The sequence below is a fragment of the Juglans regia genome, chromosome 2 (assembly GCF_001411555.2).
Source record: "Juglans regia cultivar Chandler chromosome 2, Walnut 2.0, whole genome shotgun sequence".
NCBI classification, from domain to species: Eukaryota; Viridiplantae; Streptophyta; class Magnoliopsida; order Fagales; family Juglandaceae; genus Juglans; species Juglans regia.
In genome coordinates, this window is record NC_049902.1 from 20,913,680 (window position 1) to 20,933,615 (window position 19,936).

The 19,936-nt window shown below is 35.9% G+C and overlaps 1 protein-coding gene across 6 annotated transcripts; it reads right to left on the reverse strand.

Moving 5' to 3' along the window:
• Positions 1–1,572: 1,572 nt before the first annotated feature.
• LOC109000018 lies at positions 1,573–10,011 on the reverse strand. Of its 6 annotated transcripts, none has more exons than XM_018976899.2 (10): positions 9,831–10,011; positions 9,597–9,656; positions 8,244–8,491; positions 4,297–4,539; positions 3,953–4,191; positions 3,644–3,853; positions 3,430–3,522; positions 3,244–3,339; positions 2,639–3,166; positions 1,573–1,908 (listed from the first exon to the last, which is right to left on the reverse strand). In XM_018976899.2, exons 3-9 carry the CDS (start codon positions 8,461–8,463, stop codon positions 2,807–2,809), a joined length of 1,461 nt encoding a protein of 486 aa, XP_018832444.2. In that variant the 5' UTR covers positions 8,464–8,491; positions 9,597–9,656; positions 9,831–10,011; the 3' UTR covers positions 1,573–1,908; positions 2,639–2,806. The 6 variants fall into 6 exon arrangements, with proteins under 6 accessions (XP_018832444.2, XP_018832460.2, XP_018832429.2 ...); XM_018976915.2 differs by having other exon boundaries at positions 4,297–4,524; positions 8,244–8,486; positions 9,797–10,011; XM_018976884.2 differs by having other exon boundaries at positions 8,244–8,486; positions 9,831–10,010.
• Positions 10,012–19,936: the final 9,925 nt, after the last annotated feature.

The window sequence follows — 19,936 nt, forward strand, 5'->3', positions numbered from 1 at the left end:
CACTAAACGAGAACAGAGTAGTACCGTTGAAATCCCCTTCATGAAAATTAACTTAAATTGATCGAACGGCTCCAAATTGTCGTGTGCCAAGAATTCATTGACCATATTTGTCTGAATCCTATAAAAAAGAGTACCATATCAAAATACAAGAGTATTCCCCCTAATTATTATTAAAAATATAATATAACTAATTAAATTTATCTCTTCTCATTAATTAGCATAAGCTTCTGGAACAAGTGGTATTGACAGAAGTTTTGAATTCAAACCCTAACTCAACACTCTACCATATTTAATTAAATATTCAATGGAGAGTGTTAAGAATATAATACAAATAATTAAATCTACATCTTTTCATGAGTTTAAGTTTTTGGGATAAATAGTAATTTCACAAGTATTATTATATTTAAATCCAATATATTGAAGTCTACAAACATTATACTTCGGTTTATAAACCAAAAGAGGAAAAAAAAAAAAAAAAAAAACTGTTCAACCAATCCATAAAATATAATAAAAGAGGTTGACAAAACCCCCCACAATGATAATTATCAAAGAAATAAAAGTATGCCCACAAAATACAATAAAACAAAAATAGTATATGCACGATTTATCTCTCTAGAAAAAAAAAAATAGTTAGAAAAATGTTACCAATAAAACATTAATTTAATGACGAGATCGATCATAAGACTTTAATAAGCTCGATAGCCAAGTCCAACAACATCGATCTTAAGGCTAATATATAATAAATATTATTAGCCCTCCAAAATTTATTTATGGGTTATGATCTATATATACCTGTGCTAAGCTTGACATTTAAAATTTCCCATTATCTTTTGTTACACTTTTTCCTAGTTGTCAATGTTGTTCTGGTGGAGGATGTTTGCTGCAAGGCTTATATATAATATATACTGCAAAGTAAGGTTAGTTAATTAGATCGATCGACTACTGCAAAAGATTTATATAATATATACTGCGAAGTAAGGATAGTGATCGATCGTATGTACCACAAGAATGCCCTTTTGCTGTGTAACTAAAACTGCCGCAAAAGATTTTTTCTGCGGAACTAGCCTCGCCGCAGAAAATACGTCTTTTATCAGGCACCTTGAAGTTCGTGGCAAATACTACTTATTCTGGCGTTTTTATTTTTGGCAAATACGAACAAAAATCGTCAGAAATAAGTTGTTCGAATTGTTCTTCGTCGTTGGGAATACTTTTATTTGTCATGCTGAGGTATTGCCGCAAAATATCTTTTGCGACAATATTTATTGTCGATAATTGTTTTTATCTACATGTGCTAATCGCCGCAAAAGACTACAACACCTATACCAGCAATTTACGACGCTACGCGAATGCATTTCCTGCATAGAGTCAAACGTGGAAAAGAGCACTAATGACAGCATCTTTGGTCGAAAAAACTGCCATTGACGATTTGATGCTGCCGCTAAAAGATAGTTTCCGCAAAGAGTGATCGTGGAAAATGACTTCTATCCACAATAAGGCAATGCGGGAAAATTAATTTTATTTATATATAAATGTCGCCGCAACAATTTATTTTCCACAAGCAGATAGCGCAGGAAAAGAAATACTGATATCCCTTTCGTTTGCTAATATCAACTCCAACATTGGCTAAAGCACTTCCATACACATATTTATATATTAGTTCTGTCATCACTAAACACGATGCACGCGAAAATAGTACTTAACAACGAAACATGGTTTGACTATCAGCCATTGTAAATAAAAAGCAAGAATTGCATAAAGTAACTTCATCTGGTTTGGTTCATACATACAGATTCAATTACTTCAGGCCAGCAGTAGTGGTCTTGGCTTGAACTCTTGAGATAGAATTCATCAAGTCCCTCGGGCAGTCCTGTGTCTTTAACAGTAGTCTCTTTCAATCCCTATTCTGCCCTGCAAAAAGATATCAGGAAAATGCCAACCATTTAGTTGATCTTCATAATAATTAATTTCTAATATGGCAGAATATACAAACTGCAAGTGGAGATGGCTCACCAATATCTTGATACCCTTATAAATGAATAAATGATGAGTCAGAATATTATTAGCATATAAAGAAACTTTTTTTTACAATGAATGAAAAATTTAAACAACCAAGTGGGTTTTTCTTTTCTTTTATAAGTATAACAACCAATATAAATAAAAACAATTATAAATGGACACAGTTTTAATGAGAGAGACCGAACCAATTTGAGAGAGCTTCACAAGGTAGTGAGTGAGAAAAAAAATGACAATTCCTACAGAAGACCAAACAGGAGGTTGCATAAAATTCATTTTGATAATTCCATTCAACACCAACACAATACAATAGATATGGCCATATTTTACCATTGAACTTCACTGCAATCATGTGCGTCAAAAATGATTCACTAGTTCAGAGCAGTTTGCAAGTCCAATAATAACAATAGCAATAATGGTTCATTTAATGATTCCCAGATCATATGTATGCAATGCTCAACAAGCTATTCACACTTGATGCTATCTTAAGTATCGATAACCAACCCTATCCATTTATCAAATGATTACTATTCTATTTACTTAAATGCATGGCAGGACATAAAGCACATAAAAGGGGTATAACTAAGGATGTATGGACTAAGCCTACAAAAGGAGTAGAGACCACCTGTCTGGTAATAGGTTGTATGTCCTTCCTGTCACTTCCTTTCTTGCCACATCCTAACTTGCTCAAAAAAAACGACCAACAATGACATCATCCCCATCAAATGGCTGATCAACCTTCTTCAAAAGCTCAAAAAATAAAAAGCGTGCATCATGTCATACAAAAGGATGTCTAGACATCGACTGGAGTCTCTTTATGAGACTCCCTCTGAGACTGCAATTCTGTCAAGCGAGTATTCATCTGTTTCTCAAAGTCTTGAAACTGGTTCCTGAATTCTAGTAAATCAGTCTTCAATGCCTCAAGCTGGCTCTTGTATAGATCAGCATTAATCTTGTTCTTCTCATTCTCCTTGCTAATGCGTTGATAATCCCTATTGTTGCGCAATGAAAGAGATGGTTCAGGTGTAACAGAGTAGCCTAGACCTCTTGCATAACCTGATCGCTGTCCTAAAACCTCCTTGAACACCGCATTAGCTGCTTCATTGTCGTTCTCATCCAGGTCTCTCTCCTTCAACCTCTCAACCATCAGATTCTACATGACCATTAAGGAACACGATTACAATTGTACAAGAGGATTTCATTTAATAAACATCAACAGATTTAACTTACATAATTGTGTTCTGCTGTTTCGCTAATAAATCTACTCTTCTTCTTTGACCAATGCACTTCCTTATAAAAAGCTACCAAATTTGGGGCTTGTTCGTGCTTTATCATCAAAGACTTTGTTAGGTATTCCAATAACATAGGCATGAAAATTCACTCATTTAATTGATGAATGTACTACTTAGAACTTACCTTTTCCTCCATAATCCTAACAAATGACTTCCTGCCACCTGTGTGGTTGATCTGTTGTTTTTGCCTATTTTTTCTATTTGTCTTTGACAGCTTCTGTAATTTAATTTTTGAGCATTAGTTCATCATTTTAAGGAAAGGATATCAATGCACCAGCATATAAAAATCACAACGATTGAGTTATCACAGAAAGAACTTAATATACATTAATATTTACCTTGAAGCCTTGGCTTGACCACCTTTCACATAACACTTCCCATACGGGCTTCTCCACCAAGGTTGTCCCACCAGAAAGTGCCGCTTCATGCGTTTCATACCCCAGATATACCTTGCGCAATAGGTAGTGGAATGCATTGTACTTTCGAGCAAGTGTGTTTGTCACACACTCACGGTGGGAACTTTGTGTCCAATCCAATACAAAGTCAGCCTAAGCATCATATATTAGAGAAAAGCATTTTTGTAAGACTTTTGGTTTGCATTAATAAAAAAAAATATCTGACAACCTTTCTTAAATAAATCATGGTACCCGAACACGGTCGATGAGCTCATCTTTCTCCTCTTTGTCTACCATGGTCCAGCTTGCATGCCTCATGTTGGCATGAAGTCTCACAATCGTTGTCACTCGTCCAGAAAAGACATTGTAATTTTCGCACGAGGGACCTCTTTGTCCATCCTTAATATTTAAGGGTATCTTTCCAAATTTACGGAGGCGTTCAAACTCTGTGCCCTTTGCTGGTCCCCGACCACGTTTTCGAGTGGGCATATCTGATCAACAAAACCCCAATATCATTAATTGCAAAAGACCACAAATGGCCAAGTGAATAAATGCCATAAATATTACTGTCAATAAGGGTCAAACTTTCAGCTTACCTTCAATATCAACACCCCTATGGGCCTCATTAGCATCATCCATGATATCAACTAGGCCAACATTCAGTGATTGAGTTGGATCATTTGATGATGTGTCCACTTCATTATCTCGCAAATTCAATACTGGAGGTTGTGCCTGTGTGCCTCTGCCTTCACCTATTGATACTTTTCCATAGCGTCCACGTCCTCCTTTCCGTCTTCCTCTTATGGATTGCCCCATTGTCAATACTGTGGATATTAGTCCTAAACTTGTGATAGAGGAAAAATGGCTTATTAGTTTATTCCCCCCTATATTCATACACAACCACTGACCATCAACCTCGAGGATTAAAAAGCAAAGAACCCGCTTACTAAATTAATCTTCCCAACATAAATCTTACAATGACTCTCGGCTGATATTCTAAAAGTGAAAACTTGAATCTATTTATATAAATAAAAATCAACATATACATTAGAGGAACTTGCAGCATCGTATCCTATGATTGTCAACCATTAAATCATATAAAACATATGTAAACAAAAAGAGAAAATTTTGAAGAAAAAAAAAGTAAAAATGATCCATGAGACAAACATTTTTTTTTTTTTTTATCGATAATCAAGAAGTTATATTCATAGAAATAGGCAAAGCCCAGATACACAGGTAGTATACATGAGAAACACCTAACTACAGATTACAATAGAAAGTAGAAGGTCACGGACACTTCGTCCATTACACACTATGGCCCTCACCCATACGAACAAGGACTTAAAGAAGAAAACTTTTAGCTCATTCGTTGTTCTATCTTGATCTTCGAAGTTTCTAGCATTTCTCTCCCTCCAAATACACCAACACATACATATAGGAATCATTCGCCAAATGGCCGCTATCTGTGAGCTACCATGAAAGCCTCTCCAGCTTGCTAGGAAATCCACCAATCTAAGAGGCATGACCCATGACAATCCGATTCTCGTGAACAAATCATCCCACATGTTCCTGGCTATCCCACAGTGTAAAAGCAGACGATCTACTAATTCCCCATGTTTCTTACACATACAACACCAATCCAATACAATTACCCATCGTTTCCTTAGATTGTTTGTACTGAGGATCTTATCCAAAGAAGCTGACCATACAAAGAAAGCTGCTTTTGAGGGAGCTTTCGTCTGCCATATACTCTTCCATGGGAAACTAGTCATTCCAGGACTCGTTAGCACTTGGTAAAATGATCTAACAGTGAAATTACCTTTCTTGGAATGACTCCAGTACATCTTATCTCTAGTACTCCTTAGCATACTTACAAAGATTTGAACAACGGTAGGCAGCCATGGTAGAGGAAGGCGAGATTTTTTTTTTTATAAGAAAGAATAATTTATTAATTCACATAATTAGGCAAGGCCCAAGTATACAAGAAGTATACAGGAGATGAACCTAATTACAAGCTAAGCGCTGTGAAAAACAACATAAAAATCATTAAAAATAGCCCCCCATTCAATACAATAGCCGAAGCCCAAAGTAACAATGTATGAACGAAAAAGTCCCTAAACCCTCCAGATGAGCGATCCCTATTATCAAAACAACGACCATTCCTCTCGTTCCAAGTACAACACATTAAACATACAGGCACCATCTTCCAAACATCAGCGATTTGACAATTGCCCCGAATTCCTCTCCAACATGACAATAAATCTACCACCCTCCTAGGCTTTACCCATGCAATACCAAGCCTAGTGAAGATGTCATCCCATAAAGCCTTAACTACTTCACAGTGAAGAAGACGACAATCTGCCAATTCACCATTTCTTTTACACATGAAACATCAATCTATTATGTAAAGGCCAGGCTTTCTCATCTTATTGGTAGTCAATATTTTTCCAAGGGAGGCCAGCCAGCAGAAGAAAACAATCTTGAGAGGAACATTACTCCTCCAAATACACTTCCAAGGGAAGGCAATGGAAGAATGGGTCGACATAACCTTATAATAGGATTTGACCGAGAAGTTTTTATTCTCCGAATGAGTCCAAAGCAACCTATCCTCCCCTCCAGCCTTTACATTCAGCACACATAACGTACTGTAAAATGCAGTAATATCCCCCACCTCCCAATCCTAGACAACTATAATAAACCTCACAGACCATTGAAGAGAACCAGTAGAAATGTCCATGTTGTCAGCCAATGAGGCACCCTTATCCAACACAATCCTATAAAGAGAAGGGAAAGCATTCTTCAAAGCAACTCACCACACCAAATATTATACCAGATTATTTGTGACATGGATCCCAACCAGATTCAATCCTTGAGGGCTCTTTTGCTTTGTTTTGAAGCTGCCTCTGGCCTTAAGGTGAATTTATCAAAATCTAAAATGGTTCTTGTTGGCTTGGTTAATAATTTTGGCAAATTGGCTGCTATCTTGGGCTGCAAGGTGGCATCTTTGCCCATGAAGTATCTTGGTTATCCCTTGGGGGCTTCTCATAAATCCAAGGCAATGTGGAATGGGATTGTTGAAAAGATCGAATGTAGATTGGCGGGTTGGAAGAAGATTTATTTGTCCAAAGGTGGTAGAATAACCTTAATCAAGAGCACATTATCCAACCTCCCAACATACTTTCTATCTTTTATTTCCTTTGCTTGCAGGGGTGGTGAATAGATTGGAGAAGACTTTTCGTGATTTCTTGTGGGGAGGTTTAGAGGATGAGAAAAAATTTCATTTGATTAAGTGGGATAAGATCTGTACCCCTTAATCTTGTGGTGGTTTGGGGGAACCTTCAATAATGCCCTATCAAGAAGGGGATGCTCTTTGGAGGAATGTTATTGATGTTAAATATGGGAGAATTTGGGGAGGTTGGTGCTCAAATGAAGTAAGAGGGGCATATGATGTGGATTTCAACCACACCATATGCCAAAGATTTGCAGTCCCTGTCGAAGATAAAAAGAAAGTGGTCGCTTTTTATATTCAAACGCAATTCATAACACCTGACACCTTTTTTAGCCACAAAATCATGCAGCAAGCTGATTTTCACTAGAGTTAGGTGTTAATTGCAATCAAAACCACTTCCCCCTGCAAAAGATTTGGCCTCAAAAATTAATATTTTTTTGTAGATATAGGTCCCTAAAAATCCTGTTACAGTTACAAATACTACTATTCCCACAACACCCAAGAGACTATTGCTCCAACCATTGAGAAAACCAAAAATCTTCGAATAGCACAAGCATGGGAGTACAAATGAACTCGCAACAACAAATATTGAACCGACAATGGCCAAAAGGTTCTCAAAATATAGAAATAATTGGGCCACAACAACCGTGCTAGTGAGTAATCCTATTCTGATAAGCATCGATTCTTTTGATTTTCTGATAGCCCATGTTGAAGGGCAGTTGCTATTGGGGTTACCACTAACGCATACTTCATAACAGGAATAAGTAAAGTGGCATATATACTAACAATGATGGTTACACGTGGCCACACACATTTCAATCCCATGCACAATAAAAAGAAAAGAATCTTTTTAAGTTAAATCCAAATAACTACAGGAGTAGAGCAGCTTGGTGATTAGGGATTAGAAAAAAAAGAAATTAAACAAATTGGATAATTTGTGTCTAGAGTACGATGATCAGATTGACGATTACTAAGTCCATTTTTAGAGTTCTTGGTTATGCTATTCTCACAGAAATCTCTCCCCCTACAAGGAAAAACATATAATGATAAAAGCAGAAGTAAAAAAGACAAATAAAGCTAGAAGTTCACGTGATTAGGAGAAATATACACACAGCCATACAAGTTATAACTCACAGATTTATTCAAGGTACAATGGCTTGAATCTCAAAAAATGGCCCATAGTTTCACGTAAGAAAGCCCCAAAATTCATGAATAAACTATGCTTTGCATATGTGCCAAACAGAAATCCATACCTGACCAAGTGAATAAATACCATAAATATTACTGTGAATAAGGGTCAAACTTTCAGCTTACCTTCAATATCTACACTCCTATGGGCCTCATTAGCATCATCCATGATATAATCTAGGCCAACATTCGGTGATTGAGTTGGATCATTTGATGATGTGTCCACTTCAGTATCTCGCAGATTCAATACTGGAGGTTGTGCCTGTGTGCCTCTGCCTTCGCCTATTAATGCTTTTCCATAGCGTCCACGTCGTCCTTTCCGTCTTCCTCTTATGGATTGCCCCATTGTCAATACTATGGATATTAGTCCTAAACTTATGACAAAGAGGAAAAATGGCTTATTATTTTATTCCACTATATTCATACACAAGCACTGACCAGCAACCTAAAGAGGATTAAAAAGCAAACCATGCTTACTAAATTAATCTCCCAACCTAAATCTTAAAATGACTCTTGGCTGATATTCTAAAAGTGAAAACTTGAATCTATTTAAATAATTAATAATCAACATATACATTAGAGGAACTTGCAGCATTGTATCCTCTGATTGTCAACCATTAAATCATATAAAAACATCTGTAAACGAAAAGAGAAAAAAAATTTGAAGAAAAAAAAGCAAAAAGATCCATGAGACAAACATTTGAACAACGGTAGGCAGCCATGGTAGAGGAAGGCAATATTATTCTTTTTTATATAAGTAAGAAGAATTTATTAATCCACATAATTAGGCAAGGCCCAAGTACACAGGAAGTATCCAGGAGATGAACCTAATTACAAGCTAAGCGCTGTGAAAAACAACATAAAAGTCATTAAAACTAGTCTCATTCAATACAATAGCCGAAGCCCAAAGTAACAATGTATGAAAGAAAGTTCAAGGGCAGTTGCTATTGGGGTTACCACTATCGCATACTTCATAACTTCATAACATGAATAAGCAAAGTGGCCCATATGCTAACAATGATGGTTACACGTGGCCACGCACATTTCAATCCCATGCAATAAAAAGAAAATAATATTTTTAAGTTCAATCCAGATAACTACAGGAGAGAGCAGCTTGGTGATTAGGGATTACAAAAACAGAAATTAAACAAATCGGATAATTTATGTCTAGAGTACGATGAACAGATTGATGATTACTAAGTTATTTTTCAGGCTCTTGGTTATGCTATTCTCGCAGAAATCTCTCTCCCTGGAAGGAAAAATATATAATGATAAAAACAGAAGCTGAAAATTACAAATAAAGCTAGACGTTCACGCGATTAGGAGAAATATACACACAACCATACAAGTTATAACTCACAGATTTATTCAAGCTACAATGGCTTGAATTTCAAAAAATGGCCCATACTTTCACATAAGAAAGCCCCAAAATTCATGAATAAACTATGCTTTGCATATGTGCTAAACAGAAATCCATACCTGAGCGTGGTTAAGTTGTTCGAAAATCTTGATACTGCGAGCCACCACAGATTTCCAGATCTGCACTACGTTATGACAATTTCCATTAGGAGCAAAACCATAAATTTTACATACGCATCTAGGGAGAGATGAGAGACAGAGAGAGATACAGAGAGGTAGACACAGAGAGAGAGATAGAGGGGGGCGGGGGGGAGAGAGACCGGAAGAAGCCGGAATGAAGAAAGAGAGATTGACCATCCAGAGCGCTAAATCAGAAGTCGGGATGAATATCGTAGAGAGAGGGCCACTTTAGGAATCCGACAAGAAGATTTGATCTGGGAGGAACTGTAGTTGCCAACTACTAGTTGGGAGGACTGTCGAAGTAGAGAAGTACAAAAAGGGGAAGCAGTCTGAAGAAGCAACAACTACGTCGTGCGAAGGGATTAAAGTGCTCCTTTTTATGAGTCAATAGAAGTAGTAAATGTCTGGGTGCCGCCGCTGCGCACCGTTTCTTAATGTTTAAGTTCAAAAAAAAAAAGTTGGGTGCGACGCTCCGTTTTGTAGTAAAGTCCTTTTAATAGAGTCTGTAAATGCAGCTTTTGATATTTAATCCAAATGGTGCGTGCGTCTGTCATATGAGTTTTTATTGTCGGGGTCAACTTAGATATTCTCAATTCTATTAAGAAAGTATAGCATTTTAAGGCACGGAAAAGTGAGTGGAAAAGTATTTAAATATTTTTGGAAAAATACTCTGTACTTTATTATTTTCATCTTGGAGGTTTGGGAGTCCTCGAAGTTACTCCCGTAACAGTTCCATTGTCATTTTCCTTTCTAGTATTTCTTCATACATCTGGCGTGCACTCTGCTTTTTCATCACAGCAACAATCTTCCATCATTTTCATCATCCTCATAATATACAACAGCCCACAAGCAAGCCTAATATCCACAACTATCAAGGTTCTATACAGTGGTATCAACATTCACTGATCCTATGGCAGAAAATACTAGATCCAAGCATCAACAACATGAGAAATTACAGTAACAAATACTGGAAATCAGACAACAAAATGAGCAAACCCAGCAAACGATGAAGAACTTCCAGAATAATTTGGACACACTCAATTAAATGATGCGCACAATCGTTCAGCAACACCAACAACAACATCAAAACCAATATCAACAATAAAATCAGTAACATCAACATCAGCAAAACAATCAGCACCAAGAACAGCGCCAGCAGCTGTATGAAGACCAAGAACCACCAGAACCAAGAAGAGGCAATTTAAGAGGCGTGCGCTTAGACTTTCCACATTTTCAAGGAGACCATCCAGCGTCATGGATTTTCAAAGCACACCAGTACTTTGAATTTCATCAGACTCCCTTACCACACCACATGCTCATGGCATCTTACCACATGGAGGGGGAGACTCATGTGTGGTACCAAGAGTCTTTTGAGATGGGCCATTTCCATGACTGGGACACATTCACCAGGTATATGCTCCTCTGATTCAAACCGACGTCTTACGATAGTCCCATGGAGGCTCTAACTCGATTAAAACAGTACAGCTTTATTGCGGCTTATACGGCACAATTTGAAGCCTTGGCCAATCAGTTGAGGGGCCTTTCAGATGAGCACAAGCTGTGTTGTTTCATAAGCGGGCTAAAAGATGAAATCCACCTTCCCATAAAAATGTTTAATCATATCAATATGAATGCAGCATATGGATTAGTAAGAATACAAGAGGAATATCTCTTAAGTGTAAAAAAATACAGTAAGCATACAGGGGAGAAGTCTAGTTGGGGGTTTTTCCTGAGGGTCTTACTCTGGTAGCAGCAACACTAAGTGGTCTAGCCTTACTGGTGCCACCAGACCAGTTCTCTCAGCTCAGATGGATGAAAAACGGAAAAAGAGGCTATGTTACCACTACGATGAGAAGTGAAACCCAAACCATAAGTGCAGAAAAATCGAGGATTTATTTCCTTCAAGCTGATGAGGAAGACATAAAGGAGGAGGAGGACAACCCTACAATGGTTGGTGAAGAAGTGGGCGAGGACAACAAGGCTGATGACAAGGTAGAGGTACTTGAAATTTCACTGGCTGCAATCGTAGGCACTCCTACAGTAAGCACAATGAGGCTAGTGGGCAGCATAAAAAGGGAGAAACTGGTGATCTTAGTGGACTCAGGCAGCTCACATAACTTCATAGATTCAGCTTTAATTCCAAAGCTGAAGTTGGCAGTGGATCCTTCAATTGCATTGAGTGTCAAGATAGCAAACAATAAACACTTGAGAAGTGAGGGAATGTGCAATGTAGTGAATGTAAAGGTGCAAGGTACCTTGTTTAAACCCTCTCTTTATTTACTTGATCTTGCTGAATGTGATGTCGTGTTAGGCGTCTAATGGTTAGAAACATTGGGCCCCATAACTTGGGACTTCTCTAAATTGCTGATGAGTTCTAGACACGAGGGGACGTTGATTGAATTGCAAGGGTTGAAGCTGAAACCTTCTATGGTGGAGGATGGCCATAAAATACCTAAGGGCAAGGGTGTTTTGTTACAAATTATGGCTATTACGGAGGGAGGGAATGAGCAAATAAATTTGGAGGGTGATGTTACTCAAGTCCTAAAGGAATTCCAAGGAGTTTTTAATGAGCCTAAAGGGTTGCCTCCACCCTGTAACCATGACTACTAGATTTTTCTCAATGAAGGTACACAACCACAGAAGGCCTTACCTGTATCCGTACTACCAAAAAACAGAAATAGAGAAAATAGTGGCTGAGCTCTTGAAATCAAGGGTGGTACGGCCTAGCTTTAGCCCTTTTTCTTCTCCTGTTCTGCTAGTCAGCAAGGCCGATGGGAGTTGGAGATTATGTGTGAACTATAGGGCATTAAACAAGGAGATGATGAAGGTAAAATTTCTGATTCCAGTGATTGATGAGTTGTTGGATGAATTGTTTGGCTCGGTTATTTTCTCTAAACTCGATTTAAGGTCGAGTTATCACCAAGTGAGGGTAGTTGAGGAGGATATATCCAAAACATCATTTCACACTCATGATGGGCATTACGAGTCATGTGATTAATGCGGAGGGAGTCAAGTTGAACATTTAGAGCATTTAAGTAAGGTTTTATCCTTACTGCAACAAAACAACCTATATGCCAAAAGATCTAAATGTAAATTTGTTGTTGGAGAAATTGATTACTTAGGTCATGTGATTAATGCAGAGGGAGTGATGGCGGATGCTTCTAAGGTGGCTTGCTATGCTAGAATGGCCCAAGCCCAAGAATGTAAAATCTCTAAGGGGATTCCTAGTGTTGACGGGGTATTATTGGAAGTTTATTCGGAATTACAGGAGTATTGCAGCCCAAGTCACTGATTTGCTGAAGAAAAATGCTTTTACGTGGAATGAGGAGACAAGAAAGGCGTTTACAGCCTTGAAGTAGGCTATTGCACACCCCCCAGTCTTAAGGTTGCCGGATTTCAGCAAGCCCTTTGTTATTGAGTGTGATGTTAGTGGGATTGGGCTGGGAGCAGTTTTAATGCAATCGGGACAGCCTATTGCTTATCTAAGCAAGGCCATTAAGGGCAAAACTCTCCTCTTATCAACCTATGAGAAAGAATTATTGGCTCTCATGACGGTTGTCCAAAAATGGAGGTCTTACCTCCTTGGTCAGTCTTTTATAATTAGGACTGACCAACAGGCTCTCAAGTTTTTACTTGAATAGCGAGTGGGAACTGAGATGTAGCACAAGTGGGTGGCATAAATGATGAGCTATCAATTTTCTATTGAATACGAAAAAGGGAAAGAAAATAGAGTGGCAGACGCACTCTCAAGGAGGATGGAGGATTCAAACGAGGATGAATGTGCAGCTATACTGTCTTTCCCTACTCCTTCTTGGTTAGAGAAGTTGAAGAAGAGCTACTAGGAGTCTAATGAGTTGGTTGTATTATTGGACCAGCTTCAGTCAAACCAGAATGTACCCAAGGGTTTCTCACTTAGGCAAAGGGTGATGCTCAAAAAGGGAAGAATTGTGTTGGATGGAAACTGTGATTTTAAAAAGAAGGTATTGCAGTTTATTCATGACAGCCCTCAAGTAGGTCACTCGAGGTACTTGAAAACATACCAGAGGGCTAAACTGGCTTTTTTATTGGAAGGGTATGAAGAAGGACATCAATAAGCTAGTAAGGGAATGTGATACCTGTAAAGCCATGAAAAATGAGATTGTCCACCCAGCTGGATTACTCCAACCACTTCCCACTCCCAACCAGTCCTGGACAGATATATCACTTGACTTTGTGGAGGGTCTACCAGTTTCAAAAGGGTACAGTGTAATATTAGTGGTGGTGGACCGACTCTCTACATATGGCCATTTCATACCTTTGGCCCATCCCTATACTGCTCAGGTGGTAGCAGAGGAGTTCATGAAAAACATTTTTAAGCTCCATGGGGTTCCTAGGTCTGTGATGTCAGATAGGGATTCACTTTTTCTAAGCACCTTTTGGAAGGTTGTTTTTACTACACAGGGGTCTTCACTGGACTTTAGTTCGGCTTATCATCCTCAATTGAATGGCCAAACGGAGGCAGTAAATAAATGTGTGGAAGGATATTTAAGCTGTTATATAAGTTCTAAGCCTAAAGGTTGGTCTCAATGGCTCCCAATGGCCGAATGGTGGCATAATACCACCTATCATACAGCAACGAAAATGACTCCTACCAAGCTGTCTATGGCTACCCCCCACCATCTCTTATGTCCTACGTTCCAGGTATAGTTGCAAATGAGACAGCATATCAATTTCTCAACAACAGAGACCAGATAATAAACTTGCTTAAACAAAACTTAACAGATACTCAACATAGATGAAGTACTATGCAGATTGACAGAGATTTGAACGGGTATTTGAAAAAGGGAACTGGGTTTACTTGAAGCTGCAGCCATACAGTAAAAAAACCCTAGCTTCGAGGTGGAATCTAAAGTTGTCATCAAGGTTCTATGGGCATTTCTAAGTGGAGGAAAGGATCGGATCTGTGGCCTATCGTCTAAAGCTACCGGAGTCTTCGAAAATACATCCCACGTTTCATGTGTCTTGTCTAAAGAAGAAGTTGGGTTCACAAACCCCAATCCTCCTGAATCTCCCTCCCACGGATTCCTCTGGTGAGATTCAACCAAAACCGAAACTGATTTTGGATAGGAAGATGAAGAAACAGGGAGACCGAGCGGTGACTGAGGTGTTGGTGAAGTGGAATGGGTTACCGACGGAAGATGGTAGCTGGGAGATCTTGTGGAAGCTTCAAAACCTTTACCCACATCTTGTGGGCAAGGTTCTTTGAAGAGGAAGGGAATGTTAGGGTTTCGACAAGAAGATCTGATCTGGGAGGAACTGAAGTTGGGAGGACTGTCGAAGTAGAGAAGTACAAAAAGGGGAAGGAGTTTGAAGAAGCAACAACGACGTCGTGCGAAGGGAATAAAGTGCTCCGTTTTATGATTCAATAGAAGTAGTAAATGTCTGGGTACCGTGCATCGTTTCTTACTGTTTAAGTTGGGTGCGACGCACCATTTTGTAGTAGAGTCCTTTTAATAGTTTGTAAACACAACGTTTGGTATTTAATCCAAATGGTGCGTTCATCTGTCATATGGGTTTTTACTGTCAGGGTCAACCTAGTTATTCTCAATTATGTTAGGAAAAGAGAGCATCTTAAGGCACGGAAAGGTGAGTGAAAATGTATCTGAACATTTATGGAAAAATACTCTGTAGTATGTTATTTTCATCTTGGAGGTTTGGGAGCCCTCGAAGTTACTCCCATAGCAGTTCCATTGTCATTTTCCTTTCTAGTATTTCTTTATACATCTGGCGTGCACTCTGCTTTTTCATCACAGCAACAATCTTCCACCATTTCCATCATCCTCCTAATCTACAACAACCCACAAGCAAGCCTAATATCCACAACTATCAAGGTTCTTAACAATCGATCGATCTAGGGTTTCATGGTGGAACACAATGACAAGGATCAGGGTCTCTGAGAATCTGAAGGAGAAGGTTCGCGATGGGAGCCGTGTACTTGCTACTGGAAGTTTAGTTCAACTGAACTCTAACGAAGCACGTGGGTGAAGATGGGCCGAGCCTGTGGGCCTTGAATTAGGCAACCGGCTTTTTACTTCATGCTTGTTTATTTCCTGTGTGGCCAATCTTGCTATAAATTTTTAAATCATATTGAAGTATAGTTTTAGTAAAAGAATAATTCTATATACAACCGTGAAGTGTGTAAATGTCGCATAATCACTTTGAAAAAGAGTAGATTCAACTATTAAAAAATTATTTTTTTCATATAGGTCTTATGCTTTATTCACTTTTTTTAAAGCAATTACATGGCAGTTGCATAATTTACGGTTGCAAATATCTTTTCTCTTAGTAAAAAAGGTGGCTCTACAGCCTGTTAGCCACCGCTCCCCGCTCCCGCTAAGCTACCGTTAGTTATAGGATTTTTATTTTTATTTTTATTTTTTTGTATTTTTTAACACTTTTAAATATTTTTTAAAAAAAATAAAAAAATCATAATATTATTAAAAAACATTTCCTTAATCACTAAGTAAAAATAAATGAAAAATACTAGCGGTAGCCTCCAACAGGAAGAGTATCATTTCCCTTAGTAGCAAGAATGAGATTGAATCTACATAAATTTTTAAAAACGTAGGAAGTCAATTAAATATAAACTAAAACAATTCTAATCTAGTTCAGAAAGACAAGTTGTAAAATAAAATAAGAAATTAATTTAATAAACTAATCACAATAAAAAGAAGTAAAATAAATTCTAAGAATGTAAATTAATCTAACCAAAGAATAAACTACTAATGGAGAATGAATTAAGGTTTTGGGATCCACCTCATTAGCTCATAGTAATATATTTATAATAATTGATTCTCTCATAAACATCTACATGATAATCTAGAAGTCAATCTTGTTATCGTAAAAAATATCATCGTTGAATTCTCATTTTTTAAGTTCATGTCTAAAGTATATTATTTTTCACTCAAAGATATAAAATCAAATCATCACTTATATCTATTAAAATAAATCACAAAAAATATTAGATTTTATTTTTAACAAAATTATAAATCAGTCTCTCAACTGATTAAGATTATTCTAGATCATGAGAAAAACATGATAAAACTAATGTCAAGAATTCTATCTCTCTCAATTGATACGAAGCAAGAATAATATATTGTTCAACATATAATAACTGAGGAAAAAATTAATCTTATAAATAATATTAATAATCTTCAATGAGATTTCCTCAACTTTAGTTAAAAATTTAGCCAGATATATTAATAAAAATAAAATCTAAAAACTGCACGTAAATAAACATTAACACAATATTTAAAAAAGGGAAAAATGATAGTATAACTCTCAAATATACCTACCAAATGTGTCCATTTATATTTTTTTATTTTTTCTTAATAGTTAAGGAAGTGACTATTAGTGAATTTATATATATTTTTTAATTTTTTTCTTAATGATTAAGAATGTTTAAAAAATTCTTAAAGAAAAATAAAAGAAAAACAAAAACACTCATTTGTACTAATGTGCATATTTAAGGTGCATATTTAGGCCCAGTTTGGATAATGAGATAAGATGAAATGATTTTAGATAAAAGTTGAAAGTTGAATAAAATATTATTATAATATTATATTTTAATATTATTATTTTTTTGGAATTGAAAAAGTTGAATTGTTTATTATATTTTGTGTAAAAATTTTAAAAAAATTGTAACGATGAGATGAGAAGAAACTGTTTCTGTATTCAAACGGGCCTTAGCGTGCATCCTAGCATTATCCATATGAGAAGTTGGAAAAGGTTGTGGCTCCCACATGTAAAGAAGTGTTGAATTAAAAAAGGTTATGGCTCCCAAGTGTAAAAAAGTTTTGAGTTGAAATGAATTTAGTAATTTGAGAGTTATGTATTTAGATATTAGACTTAACTTAAAATCAGACTGAACTGAATTAAATTCAGATGAATTTACAACTAAACTGACCTTCATTTTCGCCCCTGACTTAGCCTCTGATTACGCCCAAATAATAATGCGGTAGTTGTAACACAGTTTTAGGTTGTCGATTCCACAGAGAAACAAATTAAAAGAATAATAAAAGGAACAAAGAAACTAAAAAAAAATGTTAAATGATTAATGAAGAATAAAGATTATTTTAAATGCAATTAAAGTGAAACAAATTGACTAATGGAAAAAGTTATCAAATTTGACAAATAGTAAAGCGTTGGGAATCCCATGCACAAATATGGTATTTTAATTATTTTTAATTCATTGAATAACTCAATTGAGAACTCAATTTTCAAAATTTCAAATTGGAAGGTATAGATTTATAAACCAAAATTAAACCAAATGTAACCCTATAAAAAATCATTCACTGCTTTTAAAATACGTAAATTATTATCACTATTGAGAAAATCCAACGACGACAATATACTCAGAAAGTGATATTGCAGCAAAGAATTAAATCAATATAGATAAATTATTGATCCAAACATAATCAAAGAGCTAATCCATTCAATAAAAAAAGCATTAGTGAATCCATAAACAGAATAAATTCTATAATTATTCAGAGAAGATAACATCAACAATGAATTGAGAATAATAAAACAAAAGAGTTTTAGTAATTGAAAATCAAATACATAAATTAAAAATAAATTAAAAATATCATCTAATGTGCAAGTTCATCACTTACCCTACTTGAGAATTTAGTTACCCATAAATATAATGGACAACAAAAATCTCAAGAAAAAAATAGAGCAAACGGCGGCCATGGAAATTAATTTCAGATCTTCCTCCTTCAAAATGAGTCATCTCCCCTCTTATCCACATCCCAATTTTGTATTAATGATATGCTTAAATAGAATAGGAAAGAAACCATAATGTCTTCATATTTCTGCACACAAAATCGTCTAAATTTTAGGATTCAACTTGAAAGCCTTGTACGTACTTCAGGAGTTCGAATTTGGAAATCCTTATTAGAGACAACTTTGTATCCCTTTAAGATAGCTTTCCAACACATCAAGAATCGTATCAATCCGATATTTGAGTGAAAAGTTATGATTAAATACTAAAGTGTGTACATTCTATCTCGTAGAGTATTTTAGACTTTGATCCGAATTACTCTCAAATCCCATCATTATCCTTATTTGAAGAGTCATACACTTGTTGAAAGTTTTTAAGTTGTTCCAACATCTTAACCACTTAAAAGTCTTTTGAATTTGAATGGGTTTGGATTTGCTCTTTTATAGACTCTGAAATTAAACATAAAAATCTGCTTAGGAGTATGCCGAAGTAAATAGAAACTAAATTCAAGAATACACATTAATTCCAATGATTTCTATTAACATTTTAACATTTTAGTCTAATAATAGAGCTTAGAGTGCACTTTCGTATACTCATCAGCCCCCGTCTCTTGTGCAGTACGTGCTCTATAAACTATTGGGTAGTGATAGAGTTACTACTCTTTTACTATATATTTACTATTTATAGTGTATTTATTTTTTTATCATTTTCTTTTAAGTATTTTTTTAACATCTTTAAACATTAAGAAAAAATTAAAAAAATTATATAATTTTATTAATAGTTACTTTCTTAACTATTAAATACTAAAATAAAAAATTTTAAAAAATAAAATATAAAAAAATAATAAAGAGATAATAAAAAGATAGTAATACTATAGTTTTACTAAACTATTTATAGAGCTTGGCCAAGTCAATCTCCTTTCTCGTTTACTGCCTCTTTTTCTTTTTCTTTTCTTTCTTGTTTTTTATGGCCTTGTCAACACGTCAGCCTTGTCTGTGTCTTTTATTTTTCTTCACCTTAGCTTTTCCGTTGGTGATTGTTAGCGAAGCCTTCCCTTCATGACATTGTCAAGTTCACGTTACCTTCATGTGCACATATGCGCAGTGTAGCACGACAGATCGATATTATATTAGCTTACAATTCTTCATCACTTCAATTCCTTCGTTAATATAAAAAAATTTGAATTTGAATAAAAATAAATAAATATTTCAAAACTAATAAAATTATAAAAATTAACACTACATAATTGTGATAATATTTTAATTAATTTAGTAAAATTATTCATAATTCGGCTATTATCACATTCTCCAACTAGTTTATTGCTAATCTTTAACAATTAAAGCGACTAAAAACTAAAGAAAAAAAACTATATTTTTATTTTTTATTTTCCGTATTTGTCATTTTCCTAAGCAAAAAGTTTAATGAAATGTCAAAACACTACAAATACTAAAGAAATTTCATATGAATTTCATACTCACTGTGAGTAAAAACTTTAGCAAACACAAAACACACCCCTTGA